This window comes from Ceraceosorus guamensis, assembly GCF_003144195.1.
Source record: "Ceraceosorus guamensis strain MCA 4658 unplaced genomic scaffold IE81scaffold_26, whole genome shotgun sequence".
Taxonomy (NCBI): Eukaryota; Fungi; Basidiomycota; class Exobasidiomycetes; order Ceraceosorales; family Ceraceosoraceae; genus Ceraceosorus; species Ceraceosorus guamensis.
In genome coordinates, this window is record NW_020290021.1 from 238,623 (window position 1) to 257,617 (window position 18,995).

Here is an 18,995-nt window from a genome sequence, read left to right on the forward strand (position 1 = left end):
TTACGCCTTGACCACTCCGTTGTCCTTGACCACGTCAACAGCCTTGTGTTCCAGGGTATCTAGTAGGTTGAGAGCATTCTCGTAAATGGTAAAGACGATGCCTCCGCTCAGTATCAACCTGGTAAGCCGCGGTGTTGTGCCTTTCCAGAACCTCAGCACACCTTCTTCCTTCAGGACGGTCGTGAAGCAATTGAGCATGCCCGTATAGCGAGCCGAATTGGCAGATTGCAATCGCGTCTTGACCACGCTGAGAAGAGTGGAAGATCGAAATGCGCGTCAGCGGGTCGTTGACGTGGGCTCTGCAAGTCACGCCGAGCACACTCACTCGAAAGGCATCGTCAGGTCTTAGAACGGGGGGAGGCAAGGAAGTCGATGAAGGGGCAAAGTACAAGAAAGTCAGTACCCATCTCTAGAGACAAGAGGTCTAGCAAAATCCTTCCTGGAAATACGCACAGACTGTGACCACACCCGCAGCAGCACCCATCAAGAATGTCTCCACACTGCCCGTCTTGCGCCCATCCTTGGTAGCGAGCGCCCTGAGTGTCGAGTAGGTTGTCAAGCGAACTGCAGAATTAGCTCCTTGTCTCGCCATCTGCCAATTGTGTGCGCAGGTGCAGGTGCAAAAAAGTGACGGCTCGTCAGCAGGGTCGTCGGGGCGCCTGGCTCGAAACGAGCTCCGATCAGACTCACGGTTGGCACGAGACCTTTGTAAATGCCGCGAATGCCTTCCGCGCGGACGATGGCTGCGCTACCGCTGATGAGACCCTGATGTGGCCAACGTGCAAGAAGAGCATCGTGAGACTTGCTTCGATCTAGACACCCTCTTACGAGCAGGACTGCGGAGCTATGCGCCGGTCCAAGCGCGTCTCACAGCTTCGAAAGCAGTCAAGAGTGACGCACCTTGTACAACCTCTCCGACTTGGGTTTCTTTCCATCTTCTATCAGTCTCGTCTTGATAGCTTCAGAGGGGGCGACAGCAAAAGCACCTTCGCACAAGCCTGCCAGAAAACCAGCAGCGATGGATCTTGGAAGAGTCAATTGACCCGTTTGGCGATCAGCTACGGCTAGCTTGATACTGTCGTAAGAGAGGAACCTGACTCCTGCTTTGACCGCGTTGCCCGCAACGAGTGCTCTATGCACAAGCCACAAGACATTGGTCATGAACGAGAGGTATGTAGGCATCGACAGCGTCAAATCTTGCCGCCTCAAACGCTCTCCGAACTCGGAGCTGTGCCAAGCTGAGACAACTCACGAGCAACCTGCGTACAAGCCTCGCACGCCGTTCCTACCCACCGTCTCCTTGACAATGGCAAAAGGCCCGGGAGGTTTGGCTCCGCTAGCCACTGCAAATTGAGCTTGCGTCTTGACGTATTCGGTAGGGTACGTTGCAAACCCTTCCACTGCGCCTGCAAAAGCACCAGCGACTAGCGAGTTGAGCGGCTTTTCTTGTCGCTTCTTGGCCGGCGGAGCTTTGGCAGAGGAAGGGGAGGTGGAGGTGGTGGTCGCGGATGACATGATGCGAGACAGTCACAGTACTCGTGAGTGTGAGGGCCAAGTGTGGCGGCTGGCTGCGTGCAAAGGCGTGTGTATACGTGACTGCTGTAGCGTTGTCCTGTCCGTCGGCGGCCGCTTCTCTCGATGCGATAGAGCGCTTCAATCAAGCAGCAGCTAGAAGCATCGAAATCGCGATGCGATAAGCAAAGGTCTTTGGAGATACTCTTGACTCAGATAAGCTAAGCCGAGGGATGTAGCTAGGTTACTAGAGCGGTCCTATATTTCGCCCAGCGAAGCACTTGAGCTACACTTGCTATCTGCGGTAATAATACGCGTGGGCAGGCCCGAGTATGACCGAATTGCGAATATGAGACGGGCTCTGTTCTGACTCAGATTGAACTGCGAGCTGTGGACAAATCAAGCCTCGCGAGCAGCGTGGAGTGCATGGAGAGTCGTTGACCGCGTTGCTGCTGATGACATGTATGATCGTGGTCGAATGGGAGCTGAAACAAATCGCAAGGTGGTCGATCGAGGTAGCGCATATCTGATTCACGTGGATCCGGCTCGGCTCTGCAGTCTGTGAGTCTTGAGTCAAAGGCTAGCGCTGCATGCATGGCCGCTTTTCTTCTTGCGTGTCCGCTCGCCGATGCCCGCGAGGATTACGAGTCCGCGGCGACCGCGGGGCTACGAACGTTGGTTGCGATGAGGCCGCCGCTGTTGGATCAATCTTTGACGCCTGATCGGGTGTGGTGATGATTGTACATTAAACTTAGGATCACTCACAACTTTCGAATTGATCACGAATGGTGGTGGGAGGCGTGCGCACTCACAAATGATGTGAAGAGCCGGTGCATGGCTGCTTGCAGCTATATAGCTGGTCTTGTAACGCACGAAACATATGCTAAGAGCTCCGCTGCTGGCCTGATGGCTGGGGCAACAAGGTGGGGGCAAGGCATACATCATCAGCTGCGGGTGGATGGTCGGATGACAATCAAAATAAGCAAGAATTACAAATGTCAGAGGTCGATTTGTCCACTCTCAAGAAATCGTCGAATTGCACAGATATTTGTTCCAGCTGAGCTGCATAAGACCAATCAATCAAGTGCCGGACCAAGAAATTCAATGAGCCCCATGCACGTGCAGTCACGTTGCTGCCTCGTCGCTCATGGTAAGCTTGAATTGAGGTGAATTGCAATCAAGAATGCGGGTCAGGCATGTGAATGCTATGGCAGCTTGGTCCTTCCTGCGTGCGAGGTCGTGACGAGAGTCTTGAATTGTGTATCAGTGAAACAGGAGCCCTATAATATACTGATATACCTATGACACGCTCGTGACTATTCTGGCTGAGGAGCGTGAGCGTGAGTGCGAGCTTGACCGCCGGCCCATCAGCAGCCATGCAAGCTCCTTTGCAGGTGCTGCACCCAGCCGTGCCGACAGATCATGCCGGGTCGGATCTGCAGGGTCCGTCATGGATGGATGGATGGATGGATGCATGCTGGATGGATGCAGCCGCTACAGGCAGGATGCTGCTGCCTGCTGATTGCATGCGCCGCGCGGTCCTCCCTCCACTCTGCCGCCAAATCACGAATTGCTCTCTGCTGCTGCTGCATCCTTTCCTTCGTCATGGAGTCAAGCCCTCGGCTAGACGGTAGGCAAAAACACTCTCATCAGCCTTGCTGCTTTCCCTTTGCCGGCCTTTATCTGGATCTCACTCCCCTCCTAACCTCCCCCCCATCATCTCACACTCGCACTCACGACTGCTGTGTGTTTCGGGCGCAGGCCGGCCTCTGCCATCAATTGGAGTCCTTTTAGCACCCACCCTCACGCAACATCAAAGTTCGGGATGCGAGTTGCACCGAACGTCTCCTGTCCGCTCCACTCAGACGGCCATTTCGCGCCCTCTTTCCATTCACGACAACCTTCACTGGTAACAGAGCGTACCTTGGCACGATCAAGCGATTTCAGAACGACGAAATGACGACGATAACTCACATTGCACGGCGAGCGCGTTCGACTGGCGATTTTCGGTATCGACGCTCGCCCCTCTTGATGCACGTCGTTTTGAGCATCACCGTCTTTCTCAGCTCATTCATCTCGAGTCCATCAACCGCCTGCCTTCTACGCTATTCCGATTTTCATTTGCGCTTCACCTTACCATCGCTTGCGTTGCTGTATGGTCTTGCAAGACCATTCCTTGCTCGCCTGGATAAGGCCAAGCTGATGGTGATATCCCTTCTAGCGTTGGTATGGACTACACCGTGGGATAACGTCATCGTCAAGAACAAAGCTTGGAGCTATCCGGAAACCTGCGTGTTGGCTAGAATAGGTCATGTGCCAGTGGAAGAGTACGCATTTGTAAGTCTAGCTTGCCGCGCCAAGTCGTAGCTCTTGCGCACCTGCTGATCGAAAGAGCTGACGCAATTGTACCCCAGTTCATCATCCAATCGCTCATCACGACGCTCTTTGCCACATTGATCCTTCGATGGCAACCGCCCACCGCGTCTCAGACACACCGGCGAAGGCTGTTCTTGGTGCCCATTGTCGTCTTCTGCGTCGGTTTGCACTACGCCAAGAAGGAGACACACACGTACTATGGCGGCATGATTGCCTGGTGGGTCTCAGTCCCACTCACGCTCCTCTGGTTCGGCGTTCAAGGGGCTTGGCAAGCGCTGTCTTTCGGCCGAAAAGCTTTATGGCTTTCTGTTTGGATCATCCCGACATTAGCTCTGTGTGCTGCTGATCGCTACGCGATGCAGAGAGGAACGTGGCACATCAACGTGAGTTCCGATGGCATCGCTCCAATCGCGGCATCCTAGGCTGTTGACTCTCTCGCAAGCGTCTCTTTCACAGGAGGCCACTTCGGTGAACATATTTCCAGTGTCCGACCTGCCGATCGAAGAGGCCGCATTCTTTGCAGTCACCAACTTGCTGCTGCTGAGCGCCTTCTTGGCCTTTGACACGACTGTGTTTCATTTGCGCGTCTGCGCTCCATCTAGTGTTGCACCTCTAGGCGCAGTCCATCTGCCCTTCGCCTGGTCTACCGTTGGTGCCCTTTGGAAAGCTTTCATTTCTTTCGACAGCTTCTCATCTGGATCGGCAAAGGGGTCCATGGAGCGTAGCGACGAAGCAGACGATGTTCGGACCGCCTTGCGAGTGCTGGAAAAAGCTAGCAAGAGCTTCGCTGCTGCTGCCAAACTTTTACCCTGGGACTTGCGCAGGGACCTGTCCTGCCTGTATGCGCTGTGCAGGGCCGCCGACGATGTCGTCGACGAGGTTGTCCCCACCGCCGAATCGAAAGCGAGTGCAGTGGCGGAAGGAACTTCGAGCAAACGAAACGTCAAGCTTGACTTCTTGCATGGAGTCATCGAAGCTGTCTTTGATCCTTCGAAAGACAAATCCGACTCGCAAATAAGGCACAACGTGCTCCGGGCGGTATCGTCCTTCTCCATGGGTGAAGGGGATGATGGGCTCGCGGCTGATCAGCTGGAGGAGGTGAGGGCGTGCGCTTGTGCGTGCATTTCACTGCGACATATTTTGCCTCTGTCTCTCTTCCGAGAGCTTTTGAGGGGATACGAGATGGATCTGAAGCTCGGAAGCACGACCCTAGCCATCGCAAGGTTCGAGGCTTCTCGAACAATGCGCACAGAAGAACAGCTGATGGACTACTGCCAATGTGTCGCGGGAGTGATTGGAGAGATGGTCGTTCGAGTGGTGTTGGGTCGCACTGGTCACTTGATCCCCAAGGACTTAGCCGTGAGCCGGGATGTTCGAGCGCAGAATGCTCGAGTTGACAAGAAAAGCGACACTTCGACACGGCGGATGGAAGAGCTTTTGTGGAACGCTAGGAATATGGGCGTGGCGTTGCAGCTCATCAACATCGCCAGGGATGTAGTGAGCGACGCACAAAGCCTCCAGCGGTGCTACCTCGTCATTTTAAAGCCGCAAGACGAATGGATCTCGCACGCACTCTCTCTAGGCAAGATTCGATGCTTTGCGGCCGAGGAACCTGCTGCCAAGCATAACCAGACAGAGAACGACCAAGTACCGACGACGAGGGACGTCCGACCTCATGTTCTGGCCTTGTTGGACCGCGCCGAAAATATCTTTGAACAGTCCTTGCCAGCGCTTAGGGCTTTGCCCTGTGCGCCCGCTCGAGCAGGCCTCAGAGCAGCCTGCTGCGTCTATGCGGCCATCGCTCATCAGATCAGAGCTCAGGAAGAATCAGCTTGGGAAAGAGGAGAAAGAGCTTTCGTCTCTTTCTACAACAGGTTGTGGATCGCTCTTTGTGCTGTGTATGCTGAGGGTTGAGAGCTCGCGTTCGTGCATGACGCGGGCGGCTCGTTCGACGTGCATGACTCTAACCCTGCCCTGCTTGCCTGTGCTCTACGAACAACAATGCTGCGTGCCGCATCCGCTCAAGTCACGAATGTCACCCACATTACGCCCGTACTGCTGCCATACGTGCGTGAGATGTGCACATCTTACGCGAATGCTCTTCATCACGAACGATGGCCAGTCAATGAGAGTTGGTGTTCTTCAACGTCTTCGAGATTGATCATTCTCGCGCGTGTTCCACCTTTCTACCATCCTTTCCAAGGTCTCCACACATCCGCTATGGTACCGCCGCCTGACTGGTCCGAGGAGTCGACGACGTAGAGAAATTCGTGGGCTGCTGCTACCATACAAGCGCTGTGTGCAAGGTAGGAAGCACGCGTCAGAGCTCGACTGGACTAGGTCTTGCCATGGCATAACGGCTGCCGCTTACGCACTGTTGAGGTACAATTCTGATCTTTTCGCCGACCTTGAATGCTCTCGGAGCTCCCTTGATCCACTTGCCCCTCTCCTTTTGAACATCCACACCCCATTCCCTTTCCCACTCCTCCACTTGTCCGTCCCTGATAGCGAGCACACCATGCTCCTGCGATATGCGGTCCAGCTTCCAACCCCTCAAATCTTTGGGATAGTAGACGTGTCCATGACCGCTAAATGGGCCCGTATCCTTGCTCAACGCAGTGCCTGCCGCATCGCACAGAGCTTCGTCCCAGTACCCTTCGGACGATTGCTCGGCTTGGTGGCTGGCCTCCTCAGAAGACAGAGACAGGACTTGTGGGCGACGTCGCGGATAGACGGAGATGATCTCGCTGAGCACCGTCACTGCGCAGCGCGAAATGGCGTCCGGATCGTTCAGACGCGTAGCTACTTGTTGGAGATCCAAGAAGGGTGCGTTGCCCGCGTGAAGCTCCAAAGATGTGCTCGGAGGGAGTGAAGAGAGGATTTGGTTCCAGACCGAAGAAGAGCTGTCCCTACCCGCGTGGAATGTAGGCGTGGCTCCCACACTTAGGGTGAAAATTTGCTCGATCGATTGATTAGGATGTCTGGAAGCTGACGAGCTGGATGATCGTAAGATGGAATGCGCCTCTTTGGCTGCGGAAGATACGGCATTGATCTCGGTCGATAGCATTGACGAGGCATCAGAGTGGGATCTGGAGCCGTAGGAATGACCTGCATGCGTATAGAAGCCCACCAGGTGGATAGCGGGAGAAGCAAGCGCTTTGTGCAAGACGTTTGTTAGCTGATTTGTTTCGAATGGGACGCCTGCTCGACTAGACGTTTGAACGTTTTGCAGGAGTCAGCAAAGAGCGGATCGCGAGAGCTTGGAACGCATAAGGGCTTACCGGTAGCCGCAATCTACCTTGATAAAGGCCTGCCAAGGCTGGTCAGCACTGGGTTGCTGTTGTTTGGTGAACGCCTCGAGAGCTTCGATTTGCTGCACATCGTCCAGCAAGATCTGAACTTCGGTCGGCTTTCCCTTGGTGGTGCCGTTCTCTTTCTCTACCGCGCTGCCGAATGCACGCTTGTACTCTGCTCTGATGGCCGCAAGTCGCGGGATGCGACCCGGGGAAAGTGGCAGACCATACAGCACCTGACTTAGGATGCTAGATTTGGCGCCATTGACGATGCCGTCTGTGAGGAGTCCTTGCAGCTCTGCTAGAGTAGACACGATCGCTCGATCAGTCCCTCTCGCATCATCGCAAGTCTCGGCCGCCAGAGCTACTGCGTCACGCCTGTTGGTGCCTTGCTCATCGGCGTACGCCGGCCTCAGCATCTCCCTTGTAGCTTGCCAGGTCTTGTGCGTCTTGAGGTGCCAGCGAATACCGATCCTGCCGGAAGTGGAAGCGTACAGAGTATAGATTCTAGCAATGTTGCTCCGCATGGGATGTACATCCACCACGCAGCTCGGCGTCGGAAGATCAGAGAGGGGTCGACCTATGCGAGCTGACACGTCGCTTGGCAGGTCGGCCCTGTGGACTGACGCTTCGCGAGCAGCCATCTTGGGCACAGTCAGTACGCACTTCTTGCGAGACTAAGCAGGAAAGGTACAAGATTGCTCAAAGATGCCGCAAAGCGAGACGATGGATGTGAACCATCAAGCAGATCCAGAGCGGGAAGTGGAAGCATGTATGCGCCGAGATGATGGTCGAGTCATGATGAGAGAGCATCGAATCACAGAGAAAGGGCATCGAATGGTCGGCGTATTCTCGCCACGTCCAGCGTCTCCGATATGCACTCACGACTGCGTGCACGCGTCCGCTGCGATTGCGCCGATGAGGTCCGTGCGCTGCGTCTCTCACCACGGTTCAGGTCGAAGTAAGTTCCGTATACCGTACATAGATCTCCAGCAGCTGGGGCTCCAGCAAAGGGCACATGCAGCTGACCATCACCATCTCACTCGAGAATCTGAATCGTGATTGAGGCTGTGTGACCGGTGCTCCTGACCAGCCTGTTCGATCTCGGCTAGCCAGCAATTTCAAAGGGAGCCGACGTGAAGGGAGCGCTACCTCTGAGCGCCTGCAGGTCACATCGTCTGGTGGCCTCTTCTTCCGGCAGACTCACTCACCGGACACACTCGTGCCTCCACGCATCTGCCTGGCCAACCTCGAGACGAAGATGATGTTCAATCAAGCTCAATCGATTGCTTCAACTTCCTACGCTGGCGCAAGCTCTACACCCACCTCTTCGAGATCACGCTCCTTCATCTTACCCATGCCGTCCAGCGCTCACGCCTCCGCCTCCAACACCAACGGCAACGACTTACGTGACATTTCTTCCAGGCGCGCTCCACCGAAAAAGCTTTCGAGACCTGCAGAATTGGTTCTGAGCGCAACTTACAGAATAGCAGTCCTACCTCGAAGAACGATCAGATCATTGACTCGAGCACCTCAGACTGTGCAATTCCTCCGGCTCTTCGCTCTGGCCCTTGTGCTCTGGGCAGAAAGATTGACCTGGGAGCGCTGGCGTCTCATTTCCCAACCATCTACTTCGACCAGCAGCAATTCTGCGCGCAAAAAAATGAGCAGACCGCTAAGGTTGCTGCTGGTTGCGGATCCTCAGCTGGTGGATGAGCACACTTATGAAGATGTGCCAAAGAGATTGGGACCGGTGGTCAGGTGGGCTGCAGACACTTTCGTGAGGAGAGCTTTCAAGGGAGCCAAAAGGAGTTGCGATGGGGTGGTCTGGCTGGGCGATCTGTTCGATGGGGGCAGAAGGGAAATGTCGGATGAGAGGTGAGTGAGAATCGTTGTTGCTACGCTGGCGGCGCATGTGCGCGCTTAGACTGTCCTTGTGGCTGACACTCAAAATGCTCGCCACTTCAATTTCAAGCTGGAAAAAATTCCGGAAGCGCTTTGATAGGCTCTTTACCCCGCGTGCCCCTTCGATCTACATTCCAGGTAATCATGATCTAGGTCTTGGTCCATCACCATCCATTCCAGTGGATGCACAAGCTCGTCAGCGATACATTGCCTCGTTCGGCACGAGGGCGAAGAACGGACTCGGGGCATTCTCCAATCTAAAGCTGGGAAAGTGGAGCGGGGCGTCTCGACCAGCTCTTGGCCTAGCCAAGGCGTTGCCAGAGAAGCCAAGGGAAGAACAATTTGAGTTGGTGGATAATGAAGGGCTGAGAAAAATCAATGTCATCGTGCCTATCTGGGCTGGGGGGAGACTTGACAAGGCGCACGATGGTACTGGGGACAGCGCTACTCTTCCTCCGACACACGAAATCATATTGCTGGACGCTTTGGCTTTGGCTCGGATGCGTGCCCCGTCAGAAGCAAGTGACGACGATGCGAGCGTCGAAGGGGCACATGAAGTGAAGGATTTTTTGAACAAGCTTGCAAAACGTAAAGATCGTAAGTCTATAAGAGGAACCCGTATGCTCTCACATGCCCGGTGTGGTCTCGCTAAGTGCCTGGGTCATCAATTTCAATCAACAGATCCGCCTCGCGTCCTCATGACACACATTCCGCTCTACAGACCGGCGGGCACACCTTGCAACTTGGCGGGGGCCACGCATGGTGTGACGCGAGAAGCAAGGTCCAGTCTTCGCGAAGGTGAAGATGCAGGTCACACGTACAAGAATGAGATAGGTCAAGCTGTCAGTCGATGGGTGCTCGAGTCTGTTCGGCCTAGCGTGGTGTTTAGGTGAGAGATGATCGCTTTGTGCTTTTGTGTGGAGATGCAAGTCACATTAACACGCCCAAATCCTGCGCTGTAGCGGCGACGACCACGACCATTGCGAGATGTTACACGACGTACCAGAGGTGCGATCTAGCTCGCAGAGCAACTCTCTATGGCGCTCCGACATTCGCAATCTTCCGTGGTTGCCACCCAACAAAGTACCTGAGTTGACTCTCAAGGGCTTTGCTATGACGGATGGCATCCGTCATCCAGGCTATGCCTTGCTGCATCTCTACCCTCCCTCCGCCGCGACCACCACAGAAGAGCAAGGCGCGTCTAGGCGGCCTACATCGGAGGCTGCGGGGATCCACTATGCGCCCTACTTGCTGCCTGACCAGATACTTATTTGGACTCATGTTTATGCTGGACTAGCTGTCGCAGTGGTTTGCTGTTTAGCCCTCCTGAGGCGGATGGGATGGAGAGACAAGCTCTTGTTCTCCTTTGCGGACTCCCAGGTAACATCTTCTAAGCTGGGCAAAGCACCAGGACGAGCAAAACGCGCCTCTTGGCTTCCTTTGTACTCCCGTGCACATGCTCCTCCCAACGACGCAGCCAGCGCAGCTGACAGAGACGATTGGGAAATGGTAGATCTGGAAGTCGACTCTGCGCAAGATTCATCCAGAACAGCACGAGGCAACACGTCCGATGAGGACTCGGACGATCACCTGGATTTGGGCTCTTTGAGCCCTACCAAGATCCAGTATGGAGCTGGAGCAGTTCCAAGGAATAAGAAGAAGAGAAAGCGTGCAGCAACTTCTCTGTTTGCGGACTTTGGCGCCGTAGCTTTTCCTCCGCTGGCTCTTTGGGTGGTCTTGCAGCTTTGGTACTAAGTTCAACACTTCACATGACTCAGAAGGTGATCGCGAGTGCTTGCGAGTGCTCAAAGTGCCCATGTTGTCACTGCTTGAACTCTAGGACGAAGTGCAATGCTGCAACGATTCACGTCACCTCACCCTGCATTGCGTCTGCTTCCCCACGACGATGACACTCGTGACTGTGTCGAATTTTTTGCTTTCATTGCGAAGAGTACAGCGTATGGATGGTGAATCACAACAAGGGGCGCTACGGGGTTTGGCTCTGATGCATGTCCTTTCGCGCATCACTCATCGATGGGCTCTAGCAGCGGTGCAAAGCTGCACAGCCCTCTCGAGTTCTTCCTTGTCCAGAGCAAGTCTCAGCGTTGTAGCAGACGCAAAGGTGCTGATACCCTGCACCACCTGCGTCGCAGGCACGCCCGATTGCGACTGCGATCCCGTATTGTCCATTTGCGTATCGGATCCTACGGCCCGCAACAAGCCGTGCGACGTGAATTCGTGCACCACCAAGGCCAAGGATCCCGGATTGGTAGCTATAAAATTGCGAGCTGCCAATGTTCCCAATTCGCTGTACGTCGTGCTTCCCGGCGCAGCAGCAGGCGTGTCCGAGCGCAACTTTTGCAATTGTAGATTGGCCAGCTTGAGAAAGAGGGACTGAGCATTGTTCGTTACGCTCTTGAAGATGTGAAGAGCTTGCTTTGCGCTCAGATCTGATTGAGCTTCGTTTGCGTGCGCAGTGCCCGAGGAAATCCCAAGCGACGCTGAGGGTGCTGCCGATCCTACGGGTCGTTGAGCGCTGTTGCTAGACGCGGAACCGTACAAAGCCCGTGGTAGTCCGGCTGAGTGAGCTACGCGCGCCGAAGGCTCTCGAGGAATGAAGGTGTGCAGCGCGTGCAACACCCACCTTGGGCTCGAAGGATGCAGATTTAGCAAGGAGGCTGCGCGAACGTGCGCTGTGCTCCCCATCAGCCAGATCAGCTTGCTCCTGCAAAGCATGCCTAGCGCTCGTTGTGCTCGCGGAACGAGTAGCGGAGCGCTGGACACATTGTGAATCAGTAGCAGCAAAGGCGGAAATTCGAGATCATCGACTGCTTCCGCAATTGCTTTAACATCCTGCCAATGATCAAGCCAGCAGTCGTCGTCGTCGTCATCGTCGTATTCGTCGTCTTGAAGAGGATTGCCACCTTTTGGCCGTCGTCTTCCTCTACGCAAGTGTTTGGAAACGAGAGCAGCTCTCCTCTCAATTGGCGTCGCAAACACGTCGTCTTCTTCCCTTCTTCTACCAGTCTTCTCCATGCCCAACGCCAATTCAACAGCGTCTAGAATTTCTTCGGGTCGTTTCACATGATCGCCCCTCACGATGACGCTGTCTGCATACCCCTCCTCGGCCATCCGACTGGCAAAGCTGTCCAGAACTTGTTTCATTTCTCCCACGCCGTGAAACAAGATCGGAAAGCCATCCTGCAGCATGTACCTCCACGAGTTGTGAGAACGTTGAAAAGTGGAGAGGCCGGTATGAGTGGTGGACACTTGGGACAAATCGGCAATGGAAGATAGCCGCAGGGGGCCCAAGCGAGCAGACAAAAGAGCAGAAGAGGTTTGATCCTTTGCTTTTCTGGATCGAGTGCTCGCGTGCGCAGCAAAGTACGCATCCGATGAAGTGGGCACCACAAGTGAGGCCGATGCCGAAGCGTCGTCCTGTGTTTCCCCCTTGCGTCCATCATGCTTCTCAGATCTGCCAGTGAGACCGCTCGGCGTGCTGGGAGTGGGTCGGGCTCTTGATACGCTCGAATGGCTAGGGGTGATGCGCTTGCGTTTTGACGCTGAGCCAGAGGCGGACGATGAGGCCCCTCTTCTGGGGGTGGAAGACTGCGATGTTGAAGAGCTTGCGCTGACCTTGGCATTCTTTGGTGGTCGACCACGCTTGCGTGGCCCAACGACCGGTGGAGCTTCCTCTTCGTCCGCGAATGGCGAAGGGACTGAGCGGGAGAGAGAGGCACTTGGACTTGGCCTGCGAGACTTCCGAGGCGTGACATCGATCTGCACTACTGCTCCGGTTTTACCTTTGCCCTCATCGAGAGTGTGGCTTGAAGCATCAAAATCCCTTTCGGCATCGCTATTCCGACTGGCCAATTCGCTCTCCTCCGAGTCGTCGCGCTCATATGCTGCCCCTCCAGTCTTTGGGATCGACACCTTGCCAGCCTGCTTTCCAGCAAAGGCATCTGCTGATGCATCCGCATTCTTTCTTGGTCGCCCGACTCTACGTTTGGGACCTGCAGAGATTGACGTCCGAGCACGTTTGCGTGGTTCAACCTCTACTAGCAGCCTGGGAGCTCTATCAGGAGCCCTGCCTTCCCACGCCAGGTGAGCTTTCGACGAAGCAGTACGCCTCGGTCTAGATGAAGATGATGCTTCGTTAGAACCCTCTTCGGTGCCTGCCGATCCTTCATCCAATGTCTCTTTGTCCTTGCTTGTGTTCTTCGAGGCTGGCAAGCCATTCGCCTCGTGCATCCTTTGTTCCGCTCCTGGGCTGACCACGCCATTGACGGCACCTGCAGCAGTTCCGAGCATTTTGTTCCCACTGAGCTCGCCATCATCTATACTGGCGCTAGAGCTGCTACCGCCACCATCCGTACTGCTTCTTAGCTCCAACTCGGATTCTGAAGAATCGTCTGCGTCTAGGCTCACACCTCGTCGCGAGCCGCTTTCAATGTCGTGTGGTGCGATCCTTATCGGCGTGCGAGACGAGCTTGAAGCAAAGGACGAAGAGGGACGAGCAGGCGTGTGTAAGGTCATGCTCGTGTCGAAGGAGTTTGGAATTTGGGGTCCGAGGCCGTGTCTGCACGGAGAGTGGAGGTGGTGCTGGATGCTGGATGCGCCTATGACTGGCCGATCACCACTGGCGACTTGGCAGCCGAGCAGCACAGGTGCCTATGGGAGCACATATGCGCTGCTGAAACACATGCATGCAACGGATGTGGTGGTGTTAGAGCCAAAGGGCGACAACTCGGTTGGAAAGCTAGTGAGATTCAAAAGTCTTGACTCGTGAGTCTGACGAGTCAAAGTGAACGATCATCTTCTAATCGCTTGCTTGCATTTCGAGGCCATTGTGGTGCTGCATCACGTGACGCCTCGGTCCTAGTGGAGTTAAGTCAGAAGAGAGCTTTCGGCTTGGAGTCAAGATGAGTTCATCGACGTGTAGCAACAGTCTTTTCCAGACTCATCATAGATCCAGCCTTCGCAGCTTTCTCCATCATCACCACCTTCATCAAGAGCAAGATCCCTCAACGCCACTCCCTCCTGAAGCAGAGAGCCAGCCGCGGGACTAGGACAGCCTGCACCATTCGATTGCAGCAGCTCAAGAACGCGCAGCGCACGAGCAAAATCACGAGCTGAGCAGCAGTGTGTTGCATTCAGCAATCGTTTTTGCTCTGAACAGCAGATGTCAAGGAGAATATCATCCGAGCTGTCCCATCTGCCGCCTACAGCCTCTGACATTGATCTCGAGTCCTGTCCTTGAGAGTGGAACCTCCAACCGTTACAATCTCAACTCAAGACATCTCGTGCGCCACTATCGCATCGCGTACATTGCGCAGCTGCCAGTCTGAAGCAGCTCTGAGTCCACCATTCGAAGACTGAGACACTGAGACAGCGCGCTTGCAGGGGCTCTGCCATCCACTTCTTAGGAGGCTACGTTTTTACGCCGGCTCCAACATGTCCAAGTGAGTGTCGTGTGCTTCCAAGCGCAGCATTCTTTGCAAGGGTGGGATATCCGCACCAAGAGACAATCAAAATGCTATTCTAGAGCGGGATGAAGTGTTCAAGACTGATCTTTGCTCTCCATCCCCTTCATCACGCAGGCATCACCCAGACCTGATCCTCTGCAGGAAATTACCTGGAATAGCAATCGGGCGCTTGTGTGAAAAGTGTGATGGAAAATGGTGAGCACTGGCACCTCACGAATCAAGAGGCTACTAGACCCACGAGTGTCGAGCACCTAGTGACCATTTACACATCTCCCCGCTGCTTAGTCCAATCTGTGACTCTTACGTTCGGCCTGCCACTTTGGTTCGGATCTGCGAAGAGTGCAATTTTGGCACGTACGGTGGAAGATGCATTGTGTGCGGCGGACCAGGAATCTCAGACGCTTATTATTGCGCCGAATGTACGCGCTTGGAAAAGGATAGGGATGGATGTCCAAAAGTCGTCAACCTGGGAGCTAGCAGGACAGACTTGTTCTACCTGAGGAAAAAGAATCAGGGACAAAAGTAAGTCGGAGTGGGTGGTGCAAGGACTTTGCGGTCGTTGAGTTGGCTGGCTTGTGCAGAGCTGCTCGAGGAACCTGATGGCTGACCTGAATACCCTCTTCTCTCTGCCTTTTGCCTTACACAGTTTCCAAAGAGGGTAGCGCGACCTTATTCATTGCTCTCGTCGAAGCCTCATCTTGGAGGCAAGCACGGATCCGCGCTCGAATCTCCGCGCGATTTGGTCATGCATTGCACATCATTCGGCCTCCATCCAAGCATGGCGCACATTGAAGGGACAGGTGACGCAAGTTTAGCATAACACCGCCAAATCATGGGCTGACAAGTCTGGGGGCACGGTGCTCATGGCTGTAGTGGGCACTTCCTCGACACCTCGCCAGAGCGCTGCCTCTGGAACGATCACCTGTATGCCGTTCTCGCGCTCTCATTGCGTTTCATGGCTCGATACCAGACTCATCTTTGCTGTATGGACGTAGAACACAAGCATGCATTGAGAATCGATCGCAAAGCTTCGAGCCCTTGCAGATGAAGTAGTGTTGGACGCCGCGGACTTAAGACAGATTCGCCAAAGCGCCAACAAAGGCGCTGGGAGTCAGAATCTCCGTAGATCCGTACGTGATCCTCCGAGCGCTGTTTCCAGGCGTAGGATAAGCGCTGTTTGCGGGTTGCGTCCTCGCAGTCCTAGCAGCGTATTCTTGCAGGTTAGCATACTCGACGTAAGAACCTCCTCCGACAACAAAGACGATGGCATCCTTGGATCCAGCTCCGGTTTGTGCAGAGGAGCCAGCTGTCGCTCTGCCTCGACGTGGAGCCATGTCGAAGGAGAGCCAATCTTCCACCTCTTGGCGTACTTGGTTGGAGGCCGAATTCGGGTCTAACAGCGCTGAGACGAGGCGAGTCACCGTCAAGTCTTTCTGTGCTGGCAAGAAATTCTTGACTCCAGCAACGATGTTCTCGAGACCGCTGTCCTTCAAGCGATCAGTGAGCTGCAAGCACACGTGGTGAGCACCGTGTGAGGGGTGGGATTAGCAGTGCATGCTACAAGATACGGCTGAGGATTGTACTCACACGACTACTGAGCGAACTGAACCCTCGGAACAGCTCGCCGCCGCCTCCGCTTGCGGGCTGAGGTGCAGGTGCCGACGCAAGCATGGTCATGCGCGTTAGCTCTCGGACTCTGTGGGGCGACAAAAGTAGAATTCAGCTTCTGTGATCAATCGCGTTGCGAGACCGCTCCGTACACGCAAAATTTACTTTTTGACGTATTGCAATGCGCGCAAATCAGCTCCGAGATCGGTCAGTGCCTTTTCAAATTCTTCCACATCAGCGCGGCTCGCAAAGACGTTGTCAGGAGCGGAGAGGTAGTAGATGATGAACAGCCGCACTTTGTCCTCGACAGACTCCAGTGTCGGATCTTTGATTGTGTCCATGATGACTGTCTTGTTCTGCGAGTCGCAAGAGATGGCAAGAGACTATATTAGTACGAGACAGGGACGCTACCACAACGGATCGCAAGTGCTACTACTGGTGCTGGCCAAAACGCACCTGTCTCGCAATGCCTTCTTCGAGTTGGAAAAGCGTGTCCAGGCCTCGAGTCTTGATGCCTTGAAGCAACGACGTCGCGATGTTCATGTGCGCATCAATGGTCTGCTTCCGAGCTGTGAGCTCCGGCAATGCAGTGACTGCCGCTTTCAGGTGCGCTGCATTAGATGACAGATCTCTACTCGTGCCACGCGTCGACGAGTCCCGGATTGTCAGCTTCGTACGAGCGGCTGCATGTCTCGGAGGCAACATCAGGATGTTCAGTCACGTCACCCTACTCACAGCTGGCCAACTTCATCCATGCTGCTGATACCGGTCGATCGGGTGATATCGGCCGCGTCAGACTTGTATCTGTTCAGTTCTGCGTCGATATCCTCTGCGACCTGCGGGAAGGGTGTAGAAGCGTTCTTGGCCCAGAAAAAGTCCCTGCTATCCAAATCATATGATCGTTTTTGCGTCTTGCCCTGCTCAGTGGACTGTTGAGGCCCTCGCACTGCGGTCAGCGCCAATCGCTTAAGCAAACCCATGGGACACAAGGCGCCATGCTCACCACAACGGTGACCCGATTGAGGTTCATGTCCAGCACATCGTGAACTAGCGCCTGATAAGTCCAAGAATGTGAAAGCATTGGTACCAGGTCGACATTTCGGTCAAGGACGACGAGCACTAAGGCAGAGGACAGGTCAGGACGTAATGCTCCCGTGCGCAACGTTCCCACAGGGGAATACTCACGCGGTCGACTGCTTCCCCAGGGGCTTCCAGCGCTATCGCCGGAGAACAAGTGCGTCGCCCCTCGCGCACTGTTGATGTGCTCCTTGATCTTGCCTTCCAATTTCCGGCAAACAAGCTCGGCAGCATTACCGCGTGGACACCTGATGATTGGCAATGTGCCTTCACGCGCGGGTCGTTGTAGGACATTGGACTCGTCAGCAGAGGGGATGCTTGGCAAGGTCGAACGCCGGAGAAATGTTTGATGACATGCCTCGCAAAGTCGAGCCCACGCTGACTCACCCATAGTCGCAAGAGTGCTAAACAAGCCGGCTGCGATGCGGTCCGTCTCCGTCTCCACCTCTCTCTCGCCTGCCGCAGCATCATTGAGCCTTTCGTAGGTGGTCAAATCCCTCTTGCTTGCCTTTTCTGAAGTTCCGTTCACCTGACCGCTCTTCGCTCCCGGCACGAGCGAGTCGCCCCCTTTGGGTGGACCTGGCAGAAGAGAGAACAGTGAAGGCTCCAATACCACATAATTCAGATACTGGTCCCATATGCCTCCAATCAAAGATGCTGTCCCATCCCTAGCCACTTGAGCTGCAAAGTCGTCCAAGAGAGTGCCGGAACGCGGTAGAGGCGCAACGAAGTTGATGTGGACTGCTTCATAAAGAGACTTTGACATGTCCTGAAGGTAGCAGGTAGGCAAATCAGGAAGCGAGCCTCACGCAGGCGTTGAGGACACGCAACTCACCTGTGCAACGCGGGTCAGATTCTCCTTTGTGGGCGCGATGAAGTAGATCGCCGGCACATCTGGCAGTGCTGATCTGTCCGCGTGGAGTTGCCTATAGGCCAATGTATCAAGAGCGACGCGAGCGCCGGGGGGGAAGAGAGGGGGGGGCAGTTCAGCGATGCCCAAAACTCGTTTGCAGATCAAACCTTTGAGCACACGTCCGCTCTTCATGGCACAACAATTCACTCACATGTGCAAAGTGACACCGGCCTCTCTAAGATCTTGCACTCTCAGGCTCGTAGCAAGCACCTCTTGCGCGATCTTGTCCAGTATCAATACCTTCCAAACAGGTGGTGCATCCGGAATGGTGATCTCCTTGCTCTCCTTACTAGCACCATTTGCATCGTAGACAGCACCACCCACTCCATCTGACCCGTTTGTACTACCACCAATGATGGATCCCGCAGCACCACCAAGACGTGCAGCCCCGCCCTCACGCGGTTGATTGAAGTGCAAGAGTGTCAACAGGCTTTGTTGTTGAGCGGATCGCAGTGTTGCTGCGCTCGATGCGGAGGAGCTCGACATTGCGGTGTTGGACCTGGGAAATTGGTAAGTAAAGGAAATTGTCGCCCTTCTGCAGCATTCGCAGACAACGCTCCTTCTCAATAGAGCAAATGCGGGTAAGCTCGGAGGTGTCGCCTTGCGCCCAGTTGAGCTACACAGAAGCTTTGTAGAGTATCGGCTGAGCCGTCTACTTCTTCGCCCGCCTCCGGCTTTGAGCACGTGGGACTGGGCGACAAGTGCTGATCGATACGCTTGCCAGCGTCAACGCGAATGGTATCGGGTGCGTCGACGAGAGGGAAATGCGGTGCAGGGTGTTGTGCGTGATGTAGGTGTGGGTGACGACAAGCAAAGCTTGTGTAG

General features: G+C 54.8%; 7 protein-coding genes across 7 annotated transcripts; 3 read left to right on the forward strand and 4 right to left on the reverse strand.

Annotated features, from left to right (window-relative positions):
* On the reverse strand, positions 1–1,515 carry IE81DRAFT_289813 (mitochondrial tricarboxylate transporter; the record flags this gene model as incomplete). Its single annotated transcript, XM_025511828.1, has 6 exons — positions 1–247; positions 326–344; positions 454–592; positions 691–765; positions 901–1,132; positions 1,253–1,515. The coding sequence occupies 6 exons, from the start codon at positions 1,513–1,515 to the stop codon at positions 1–3; spliced, it is 975 nt and encodes a 324-aa protein (XP_025369956.1).
* Positions 1,516–3,118: 1,603 nt separating this feature from the next.
* IE81DRAFT_323147 (terpenoid synthase) lies at positions 3,119–6,028 on the forward strand. Its single transcript, XM_025513846.1, has 3 exons — positions 3,119–3,849; positions 3,927–4,271; positions 4,345–6,028. Exons 1-3 carry the CDS (start codon positions 3,544–3,546, stop codon positions 5,800–5,802), a joined length of 2,109 nt encoding a protein of 702 aa, XP_025369957.1. The 5' UTR covers positions 3,119–3,543; the 3' UTR covers positions 5,803–6,028.
* IE81DRAFT_323148 (hypothetical protein) lies at positions 5,958–7,994 on the reverse strand. The gene is made up of 3 exons (XM_025513847.1): positions 7,170–7,994; positions 6,264–7,097; positions 5,958–6,183 (listed from the first exon to the last, which is right to left on the reverse strand). Exons 1-3 carry the CDS (start codon positions 7,823–7,825, stop codon positions 6,075–6,077), a joined length of 1,599 nt encoding a protein of 532 aa, XP_025369958.1. The 5' UTR covers positions 7,826–7,994; the 3' UTR covers positions 5,958–6,074.
* Positions 7,995–8,442: 448 nt separating this feature from the next.
* Positions 8,443–10,841, forward strand: IE81DRAFT_347167 (hypothetical protein; the record flags this gene model as incomplete). The annotated part of the gene is made up of 4 exons (XM_025516124.1): positions 8,443–9,059; positions 9,157–9,683; positions 9,768–9,975; positions 10,049–10,841. 4 exons carry the CDS (start codon positions 8,443–8,445, stop codon positions 10,839–10,841), a joined length of 2,145 nt encoding a protein of 714 aa, XP_025369959.1.
* Positions 10,842–11,007: 166 nt separating this feature from the next.
* On the reverse strand, positions 11,008–13,847 carry IE81DRAFT_323150 (hypothetical protein). Its single transcript, XM_025513849.1, has one exon. The coding sequence runs from the start codon at positions 13,620–13,622 to the stop codon at positions 11,115–11,117; it is 2,508 nt and encodes an 835-aa protein (XP_025369960.1). The 5' UTR covers positions 13,623–13,847; the 3' UTR covers positions 11,008–11,114.
* Positions 13,848–14,432: 585 nt separating this feature from the next.
* Positions 14,433–15,438, forward strand: IE81DRAFT_115987 (PHF5-like protein). The gene is made up of 4 exons (XM_025510133.1): positions 14,433–14,548; positions 14,687–14,767; positions 14,858–15,094; positions 15,219–15,438. Exons 1-4 carry the CDS (start codon positions 14,541–14,543, stop codon positions 15,232–15,234), a joined length of 342 nt encoding a protein of 113 aa, XP_025369961.1. The 5' UTR covers positions 14,433–14,540; the 3' UTR covers positions 15,235–15,438.
* Positions 15,439–15,530: 92 nt separating this feature from the next.
* On the reverse strand, positions 15,531–18,975 carry IE81DRAFT_323151 (Sec1-like protein). The gene is made up of 10 exons (XM_025513850.1): positions 18,322–18,975; positions 18,093–18,183; positions 17,645–18,026; positions 17,366–17,524; positions 17,184–17,299; positions 16,916–17,109; positions 16,637–16,811; positions 16,346–16,536; positions 16,160–16,268; positions 15,531–16,077 (listed from the first exon to the last, which is right to left on the reverse strand). Exons 1-10 carry the CDS (start codon positions 18,654–18,656, stop codon positions 15,643–15,645), a joined length of 2,187 nt encoding a protein of 728 aa, XP_025369962.1. The 5' UTR covers positions 18,657–18,975; the 3' UTR covers positions 15,531–15,642.
* Positions 18,976–18,995: the final 20 nt, after the last annotated feature.